At 39.5% G+C, this 10910-nt stretch overlaps 1 protein-coding gene across 1 annotated transcript; it reads right to left on the bottom strand.

Annotated features, from left to right (window-relative positions):
* Nucleotides 1–3215: 3215 nt before the first annotated feature.
* On the bottom strand, nucleotides 3216–10887 carry LOC119653754 (U6 snRNA-associated Sm-like protein LSm1). The gene is made up of 3 exons (XM_038058684.1): nucleotides 10644–10887; nucleotides 10395–10579; nucleotides 3216–3492 (listed from the first exon to the last, which is right to left on the bottom strand). Exons 1-3 carry the CDS (start codon nucleotides 10696–10698, stop codon nucleotides 3319–3321), a joined length of 414 nt encoding a protein of 137 aa, XP_037914612.1. The 5' UTR covers nucleotides 10699–10887; the 3' UTR covers nucleotides 3216–3318.
* Between the last annotated feature and the right edge of the window lie 23 nt (nucleotides 10888–10910).

The following is a 10910-nucleotide window of genomic DNA, read 5'->3' as shown; positions in this document are numbered from 1 at the left end:
CTAGAGCTGCGCCTGATGTCGTGCTCAAGGCACTGGTAATTCGCACATTTGCAGTTTTTTGTAGTGAGGCTAGCTTACATTGACGCGGCGGGAGAATTGGCTGGACATTTATTTGTTTTTTGTGTAATTTCTTTTCATGTCGTGGGTCTAGTAATAGTTCTCTTTTAACAAAATTATTTGTTTTCGTAGATTTACGGTGAAAAATCGCATAACTAGAGCGGGAGAAGGCATTTTGAATCACCATAAATGACAAAGCCTCAGTGAGAATGTGGTTCGTCATCGATGTTCCTATTTCTCGTTCACCGCTAGAACCGAGTCTTTCGGCCTGTGCAGTAGCGAATCGTTATTTTTTTGTGCCTAAATTTTAAATTCTAACGGTTTCCGCGTTCACAGGCAAAGTTTCCTATGAACAAAATACTTTTTAAATTTGCGTAAGCGGTGCTGAAATGTCTAAATACCTCATCATAGCATGGAAGCATGCAAGCGTGTGTTGCCGGAACACTTCACTTGAGCGGTACATGTTTTCCGGCGAAACTGTAGGATCAATGTTTGCCAATCGCCATAGACAATTTAATTATTTCAGTGCACAACACATCAAATCGAAAAGTCTGAAAGTCTTTATGAGGCGCCTATATAAGATCTAATTTTCAAAATGCATCATTCTTAAATTGATAGACCAGTAGCTTACTCCAAACTACAATTTTATTTTATTATGTATATATGTATTATATAAGCTAGCTTTGTACTGATGAAGGGAGTAAGTTGCTCCCGAAATATATATATACATAATAAAATAAAATTGTAGTTTGGAGTAAGCTACTGGTCTATCAATTTTAGACTTAACTACAAACAAAAGACAATATCTAACATTTTTGCATCATTCTTACCGAAAAATCCACTTAAGATTATCCTAGAAATGTTGTGGAATTTTGATAGCAGAATTACTAGAAATAAAAATGTTCATTTTTAATACTGAACAAAATTTGAAATGCCCTTGAAGATATTTCAGAAGTTTTTTAAAACGCAATTGCAATATTCAACACCTGTAAAAAGGATTTTTGGAAAATCACTGCATATTTTAACTACGTACAAAGGGAGCAGTTTTATATACGAAGCTCTTCACAGAAAAACACAAAAACCTTTCATTCCAGAACCGTAAAACTTCCGATATCTAATGCATACCACGTAGCTCTCAATAACAAATATATATAGACATACATCCCCACTCTCTCTTTGTTGTTTGATGATGGTTTGCCGAGAAAAGAGAAATGTGTACTTTCCTCTATCACTCAAAGAAAAGAACAAATAAGTAATGGACATGGGAGCCGCCTGTAAACTGGAGGAGGCAATGTTCTATTGCCTGCTCGACTACCGTAGCCATTTAGCAAACCGATTCGACAACGGTGCTTTGCATTAATAATCTTAGTTATTCTCTTTTTGACTTGCTTCATTTCAAATTGAAAAAATATTCGGCAGTCTGTGCCATTACTCTATCAGACTGATCAGTACCTCGTAATATTATATATATGTACCGACAGCGATAGCGTGACAGTGGATTAGGCTGAACTGGATAGCAGGGATAAGAGGCAGTACACACGATCAGTCAGAATGACGACACAAACAAAAAAGAATGATAGGGGGCACCGGTCGCAAGAAAAGCATGTTATATCGACGACGTAGACTTCCTTTAATGGATTCATCATATCTATAAATTTGATCTTTTCTCGAACGCACTGTTTACACAAAGTGTTGTATCTCCTAAACATTTGAAAAGTTTCTAACGTGATCACTACAGAAAACATAAATACAATTATCCATTTTTTCTTTTTGAAGTCTCAGCAACAGGAGGCAAGTTCCATTTCTTGTGAAAATGTTGGATTTATTTTTGCCACGGCTTTGTGGCCTTAGTAGTAGGGTACAGAAATTGAAAGACTAATTTGAGGTTCGTCGTTATTATGCTGATTTTTCAAATTTAGTCGTAAAATGGAACTGTTTTAAGATCGTTGTACTACTTCTTCTAATCACGTTATATTCTACCTTCGCCTTAGGATGTGTAGTTATTTCTCCACTATTCTAAATAACATTAAATCAATTCAATTTGCATCCCTAACCACACCCTGTTGTTGATTATTCCGACACCCGCAAGGAAATCTTAACATACCTGCGATATGTACAAAATCAAGTGGCTCACATGATTAATAGTGAACTTGAATTTTTCTTACCTAGTAATTTTACGTTCAGAAGAAAAATAAAATCAAGATCGGGTAAGATTTTCTTTCAAAAATAGATTTTGAATTAATTATTACCTAACAGATCCAGTCACAAGCAATTACATGCAATACTCTTCATAACATATTATAGTTCAAAATATTGATGAGGTATGATAATGGGTTAGCCAGGTATGAATAGGACTCAATTAACGAAACAAAAAGTATATTGAGAAGAGTCAAATGATTTCATCAAGTAAATGTTAATTTACATCAAATCAGCAAACAGCCAAGTATGTGGGTGATAATTGGAATAGCGATTGGAAATAGACGTGCTGCTACACATCTGAACAAACGTAAACTATACAACTATGAACTACCTACTTTTGGTTGATTTACTTTCAAATCTGTGCACCTTTGTGAAATACTGAATATTAAATATAAAATATTTAAACATCTCAAAGTGAAATAGTAGTAGTTAGTACTTAAACTTTAAGCCCTTTAGACATCTGCTAAAAAATTGATTTGTTACGAGATGATTCACTAACAACGCAACGCTTTCATGCTAGGGGATGTTTATGCGCTTCCCAAAAGTAATAAAGCAACAAACTACATTCGGACGTCTCTCGAAAATACATGCCAGCGTGTTAGCAAGTTTAGTCAAGTTAGTACCACAAATAGCCTAATAACATAGTTCTACCCACAATTCACTTCATGCCTAAAATCTTGAGTAATCTTCAACTCCATAAGAACATGAAAATGAAATACTTTGTCTCAAAAGACGCGCAGTTGCATAGATAAACACAAGCCCTAAGCATTTGATTTTAAATTTGAAAAATAACTTAATTTTATTGAAAGGATTCGGAGCGCATGTTGCATAAATTTGTAATGATTACTAATCCCATTGCGGCCATTCATTTGTATCAGTTTACGATCAAAAACTTACGTCAAACTTTGTAAATGTTATTCGAAACATCTGTGTCATGCTTATCATTAAAAAACAATAAATCTCTAAAAAGTATCTTTATTCAAAACAACTTAATTGCTTGTGCTTAAATAATTGGAATATAGTTCACACCATTTAGTTTGTTATCTACAAATGAGAAGAGTTTTAGAAGCAATCTTCACTAATTAAATCTGCATTTGCCGATAATCCACGTTCTTTTAAAGCTTTCGAAATAAGTCGGTGCTTGTCCTGCCTTTGCTCCTGTTCTCGACGTTGAGCATCTAAAATTTCCTCAACGGAAACCTCCTTAAGAGGAAGTTTGACTTCTTTTTCTCGATCCTGAAACAAAAAAATTATGGTTACGACTTTGACTAATGTATCAATATTCCATGTTAAGATTGTTAAATTGTTAAATACAAATTCTCCATTTCGAAAGATTTGCCCTTGGACTAGGACCTTCTCGCTTTCAATGATAAATACCATCTTTCAAACATTCAAAGATTAATCGCATCATGAAAGTCGTGGCTCATGCAGCTTACTTACTGATGACAAACTTGTTCCTTTTCACATCAGCTTGGATGAATAAACGATTTCAATGTCATGCAGACAGTGGGTTAGTTACATTTATCGATGAAAACCATTCTCATTTCCTACAGTTCGCAATAATGAAATCATTGATGCAAAAGCCAAGTACTTTCACAAAGTTTTGCTGGGATGCGTATAACGGCAAAGACGATTCACACGTAGGTCACTGAATCAGAACGGCATGCATGCGATATGCTTTTCTTCCATTATACAAATTCGGAACGGCTGGTTTGACGATGAATGTAAGCTAGCAACGGAACGGAAGAATGCTGCATACCGAGTAATGTTGTATTCTCAAAGAACGCGGGCACCCGCAGAGACTTATCACGAACTCCGTCGAGCGGAGAAGCGACTGCACAGACGGAAAAAGGAAGCCTGGGAGAACCAACAACTCTGCGAACTAGAAAAGTACAGGGAGCAACCGCACCAGGCGCGGAAGTTTTACCAACAAGTCAGCAGGATGAAGCCTTATACACCTCGATGCTCATCCTGCCGAGACAAAGAGGGGAATCTAATTTCCGACAGAATGGGCATATTAGAGCGATGGGTTGAGTACTTTGATGAGCTACTGAACAACCAGAACATCGGCGAGTTGGAGGTCCCGCCAACTGAAGATGACGGAGAAATACTGCCACCACCAAGTTTAGGAGAAACAGTCCGTGCAATTCATCGGCTAAAAAATCATAAGTCGCCAGGAGCCGATGGAATTACAGCCGAGTTGGTTAAATATGGAGGCGACCAGTTACACCAAGTGGTTCATCAACTTGTGTTCAAGGTATGGGACAGCGAATCAATGCCTGACGATTGGCAACGAGGCATAATCTGTCTCATACATAAAAAGGGAGATATCACACAGTGCAGCAATTATAGAGGTATCACGTTGCTGAGTACCATCTATAAGATATTCTCCACTATCTTGCTAGGCCGGATAGCCCCATACGCCCAGAACATCATTGGCCCATACCAAAGAGGCTTCACTCGAGGCAAATCAGCAACAGATCAGATTTTCTCTCTGCGGCAGGCGATGGAAAAACTGTTGGAATATGGACAACAGTTGCACCATCTGTTCATCGACTTTAAAGCCGCCTATGATAGCATAGCCAGGGTAAAACTGTACACGGCCATGAGAAAATTCGGTATCCCGACGAAATTAATAAGACTGACTAGGCTGACCCTGACCAATGTGCGAGGCCAGATAAAAGCAGCAGGATCACTCTCAAGACCATTCGACATCAACAACGGTCTACGACAAGGGGATGCGCTATCATGCGTCCTCTTTAACCTGGCCCTCGAGAAAGTGATCCGTGATGCTGAGGTGAATGCAAGAGGTACGATCCTCTTCAAGTCCACCCAACTACTGGCCTATGCTGACGATATCGACATCATGGGAAGAACCACCCGAGACGTACAAACTGCCTTCATCCAGATCGAGCAGGCGGCGCGAGATCTTGGGCTGCACATCAATGAAGGCAAGACAAAATATATGGTGGCAACGTCAGCATTGAAGACGAATCAACCAACAACATCAAACCGCACTGGTCAAACACAAACATGAACAAGAATAAGAATAGGAGAATACAACTTTGAGATCGTTGACAATTTCTCCTATCTAGGGTCGAAAATCACAACCGATAACAACTACGATGATGAAATCCGCGCACGGTTGTTGTCAGCCAACAGAGCCTATTTCAGCTTACAAAGACTGTTTCGCTCGAAACGTCTCACCATAGGGTCAAAGCTCTTACTGTACAAGACTATGATCTTGCCAGTCCTCATGTATTTCTCGGAAACTTGGGTTCTTAGCAAGAAAAATTGTGAACTCTTGGCCGCGTTCGAGAGAAGAATCCTCCGAAGAATTTTTGGCCCCCTACATGACGATGGACGGTTCCGTAGCCTACACAATGACGAAATCTATGAGCGATACCATGACCGTCCGGTTGTAGATAAAATCCGGCTCAATAGGTTACGGTGGGCGGGTCACTTAATCCGTATGGATGAAGATGATCACACCCGGAAAGTCTATAAGGGCAATATCTATGGTAGGAAAAGAAGACGAGAGAGACCCTGCCTAAGATGGAGCGATGGCGTGGGCCAGGACGCCAGACAGCTTTTAGGGATATCGAATTGGTGGACCTCGGCGCAAAACCGGGATGTCTGGAGTTCCTTATTAAGGCACACCTAGACCGGATACCGGTTGTTGCGCCGTTGATGATGATGATGATACAAATTCAAGCAACGGAGAGACGCATCACCTGTATATACTCTTCTTGCCGTACGGGCTTGTCAATCACAGCCGATTCGATTTTCTGTTTATTTCGCTCCTGATCAAGTCCAGCGCACTTTGAAATCGTGATTTCATTGCTTTCAGGGGCTAGGAAGAGTGTATTAGCTGGATAAAAGGTGTTGTTTGAAGCTCAACAGTACCACAGTACTTTTTTGTTGAAGAAGTTACTTTTCATTAGTTTTCAGGATTAAGTGAAACTAAATTATTATTCGGCAATATCACATTCACCGAGTGACAGAACACCTGAAAATTTGAAGTGCACGTACAACTATATAAGGCAAAAAAGGTTTTAGCATACAGCGTAAAGAATCTGAGGAATTTATCTGATGAATATAAATTTAAGTTTGGGGTAACAAGAAATAATAGGGATAATGACACAACAAATAGCGAGGAAAATAAGTAATGAAACTGCAACGAAAGTGTTAGTTCACAATAACGCTTGCAGAAATGACTCATGGGAGAGGAAGATACTGCAAGCAAGAAAATTATGAAAATAGCGAATCGACACATATATAATGTGTGTGTAATATGTAAAATGCATAAAATCATGAAAAATTACAATGTTCCGAAGGAAGGAAGTTAGTAGATAGTCGGGTGAAAATATCTCGTGATATGATCGTGATGTAGGTTCCGTAAAATCTCAAAAAAGTAGTGGTTTCGGTGAATGCAGTGTATCAAATCACAAACAGAATAATCCATTTAATTTTCAAAAAAAGGAATATACCTGCAGGCTCCCTACTTAGTCACCACAAGCTTACAACCCCACCAAACTTGGCGGCGGGAACCAATCAATCTGGAATTTCACACACACTTTCGTCGAAACACACTACCTACGGAATCGAGAGAAAAGATGAAAAACCAGTTCCACCAATATCATGAAGTATTATAACTGCTCTTTTACGTAATATGTATTGCTTTATTATTACCGATCGCCAGTAATTTAAATGATAGTCAAATTTTGCAATAAGAAGATAGAAGTGAAGTTCTACACAAATTCGCCATTATGATTACTTTAATGTTGCTGTACTTCCATACAAGTTGCTCGACCAGGATGTTCTTTATAATCGTAATTCCCAACTCGCAGAATTTATATTTTTTTCCCTATATCGAAAATCCTCATTGGTTACGTACCGTATTCTACCTCATTGATCGAATACTCCTCATTTCTGTAAACCTTTAGAATAGTAACTTGTGAAAAATCGTAGATCGGCTTGGAAGTCGACGAAAGCTTATGTATTTTACTTTAACTCAAGATGGTGTTATCAATAGAAGGTTAATTGCTGCTTGGAAAAAGTTTAACTTATATTAATTCCTAGTAAATGAAAAGTAAATTTTCTTTATGAAAAAAAAGTAAATTATAGCTGAAATAAACAGACGGTTGGATGCGAACAACCAGCTTATAGATCACCGAAATCTGCGAAAAATTAAAGACTTTTAAAGAAATGATGTCCCTCATTGGCGAATCCCCATCTTTGACAAGCGCCTCCATAGATTAGAATTTCAGCCAAAAATATAGGTGGTTGGCCAAAAATTCTTTCTGAAGTGGTTGGAAGAAAATTTATGTGTGATCTTCGAAGCCGAAAATTTAAAAATATAGTTCATATTAAACGCTCAATCAATTCAGACGCAAATATAACTATATCAGCTGAAACGATTCGAACGTTTCGAATCACTGGCCAAAATCAAAAAACCTTTGTTATCAGAAACGCAAACAAAGCAACGTTTAAATTTCATAAAAAAGTATTCAAAATGGATAGGGGCTGTGGTCTGACAAGTCCAAGGTGAATCGTTTGGGATCGGGTGGCCGTGAGTAGATGTGGAAAACTCCAAATAGGAGATTGTAGTCATGGCATGTAAAGCTAGCTCTTCAATTCGGTGGAGTTTCCATAATTGTTGAGGTTTATGATGGGTACAAGCGTTAGAACTCTTCACAGAATCCTGGAAAAGAATACTGCAATATCATACATTAATATTTTCAGAACTTCCGACATCAGGATTGGACGTGAGAATGGTTCGGAGATTCCAGCAAGATTTGATTCTAACCAAACTGCAATCTGAACAAAAGCATAGTTTAAAAGTAATAATATTACAATTCTTGACTGGCCCCCACAATATCCAAACATCAACTCCATACAACACGTACGGGGTCTATTGGTAGGTAGTCCGGAAATAAGAGGGCAAAAGTGTATAGTATAGTATGCTATGAAGAATTATGGTAGTACTTTATGAGAAAGTATTGATGGCGAAGAAATGATTCAATGGCCACAAAAGTGGTCATCAAGTGATAACTTTTCACCTCTATTATTATTATTGTTGTTAAGAGAAAATCGCGCCGCGTCTTTAAAGAACTATTGTGCCCCTATTACTGGATATAGTGTACCTATTAATCATATTATCTCAAGTAAGCCTATATATTCCCTACTTCCAGATCTTTCAACTTTGCATGTGGTATTAAATGTTCTCCCAGATGCCTGGACCTACTTTGCACAAGTGCGGGACACTGCCCCAGAACGTGTAAAGAGGTTTCATCACACTCCGCACAAAAAATGCAGGCAGTGTCTGTAGATAGCTTAGCCGACAGTAACCAGTGAGAATTCCCACTATGATTTGGAGGTTCTTTTTGGTGAGGTATAAGCAATCCTTTGTGCGCATGGGTTCGTACCCCCCAATAAGCACCCTGGACTGCTCCATCCCTGGTAGGACCGCGCAGTATAGTTCCCTCAACCGTTCCTCTTCATTTCTTAGTGTCATAGCCATGACACCGTTTCCGATTCCATAGAAGGGTTCTGGCACGTGTAAAGGCATCCCCGCTCCTTTCTTGGCTAGTTCCAACCCAACATGGCCTGGAACCCACAGTTTCCAGATCTGGTTGGACGATCCGAGTGTATTAAGTCTCTCAAGACATTCCCATACCAGTTTAGAGTTCACCTGGTTAGACCTAAGTGCCTTGATCACTGCTTGGCTATCGGTGAGAATAGCAATGTTCTACCCCCTGTAGTTCCTTTGGACATTAAAGGAGGCACATCTGTCTACGGCGTATATTTCCGTATGGAATATGCTAGTGTACCTGCCCATTGACTCGACGTACATTTTCCTTGGGCCAATGACATCGGCACCCGCTCCCTCTGCTGTGAGGGATCCGTCAGTGTAGCAAGTAATCAGTTGCTGGCTTATGCCGTATGTCCCAGCCACGCTCTCCCAGTTCGCCTTGTTTACTCCAACGTGTTTCAAACTTATTATCAAAGTGAAACCTCGTTGTCATGTTATTCCTTGGTATCAGTACTTCGGGATACCACCTAGAAAGAATATCAATCTTCCTTCGGTTTAGGCAGCCCCCCACCTCACGGATACTCCCGGTCATCCTGAATATGCCCTCCTTGCCTGCTTCTGTCTGTGCAGATGAAGAGGAGTTAATCCCAGAAGTACATCCAGGGATGCCGTTGGGCATGTCCTCATTCCCCTTTCTGCCTAGATTACCGCTCCATAGGTAATCATTGACCTTACTATTCCAGCATATATACTGCTATGGATCTACAAGTCATCAGAGCCCTCGTGGCTTTCCGACATGTCTCCCAGAGTAATTTTTGGTCTAACATAATTCCTAAATATTTCACCTTTGTTTCTCGTTTCACCTCCATGTCATGACTCCCAGGTGATCAAGCTTACGTCCGCCCTGGGGAGAACCTTGAGTAGTGTTCATGACAGTAGAATCTGTACCTGTCGGTACTTCTACTTGCCTGCTTTCTAGCATTTTTGCCCATCCAGAATGCCAGGATGTTTCCCACTCCCTTGCGGCTCAGGGAATCTTGTATCTCTGTGTGCGATGTGTTGTTGAATGCTCCTTCGATATAGCACACACTATTTCTTTCTTTCACCTCTGAGCGGAATTCGATTTTTCGCAAAAGCCTCCAGTTTATTGAAACCTTGTGTTCATAAATACGCGACCAGATCATGGCGCTGCCACAATTTGTGCCATTTCCATCACAGCGACATTTACGCAGACGGACTCACAAGATAGCTCCATTTTTGTGAATATTTCTGCACGTTGCGATGCATGCAAAAGCGATGGAGACCGCACCCTAAGCATGTCCACATCATTCTCTTCCAGAAATTTGACAATACAATGCATTCATCATTTTATTTCCCTTTACAAATACATATCGGTTACTCTCCTTTTTGGTTGGGGGAAAGCGAGCATTATGAAAACTCACGTCACCATTCTTGAGGATGAACGTAATCCCGAAACCATTTTCGCTTAATCTTAAAGGCGTAACCAAAAAAAGTGGACTGAATATTCAGTAGATTATCATCTTTTTGTTTTTCTAGTTATCTAGAAGGAAAACGGTTCCTTTTTTTAATTCGTCATACTTACAATTTCTCCAAGAAGAACTACATTTTCGCCTCGAATAATAAACACTCCCCTAGGAATATCGCCGTACTCGGTGCCAACATGTATTCTTTCTATGGTCCTATGCAGTACAAGGTTCGCAAATTGGTCTACGCTCCGCAAGTAACCTATTAACGTGCGACCATCACGCAATAGAACCATCAGTTTTTCTGAATATTGAAGGGTAAACTGTAAATAATTAAATTTCGTAATATATAGATTTTAGAGCCTTACTATCGACTTCGTCCAAAAGATGCGCCGTTCCGGCTAACGGATTCAAATCATCCATTATAAGTGAAAAAGTTTAGACTTCACTCAATGATACGCTGGAGGAATGAAACCAGCTCGGCTTAGGTGATGTTATTGTTGAATATAATTGACCGCAAGCACTTCTCATGCCAAAACTACCAATTTTGTTTACCGGGCACTGCTGACATTCTTACGGGTTTTGACAATTGGAGTTCATATTGGACCATTAATAAATTGAATGACTGGATGGGG

This window comes from Hermetia illucens, chromosome 4 (assembly GCF_905115235.1).
Source record: "Hermetia illucens chromosome 4, iHerIll2.2.curated.20191125, whole genome shotgun sequence".
NCBI lineage: Eukaryota > Metazoa > Arthropoda > Insecta > Diptera > Stratiomyidae > Hermetia > Hermetia illucens.
This window is presented reverse-complemented; position numbering and strand designations above follow the sequence as displayed.

Coding starts and splice junctions, on each gene's coding strand:
- LOC119653754 (XM_038058684.1), bottom strand. CDS start 10,698: ATGGATGATTTGAATCCGTTAGCCGGAACGGCGCATCTTTTGGACGAA. Junction 10,580..10,643: donor TCTTTTGGACGAAGTCGATA/GTAAGGCTCTAA, acceptor TTCAATATTCAG/AAAAACTGATGGTTCTATTG. Junction 3,493..10,394: donor TAGTTCTTCTTGGAGAAATT/GTAAGTATGACG, acceptor TTTTTGTTTCAG/GATCGAGAAAAAGAAGTCAA.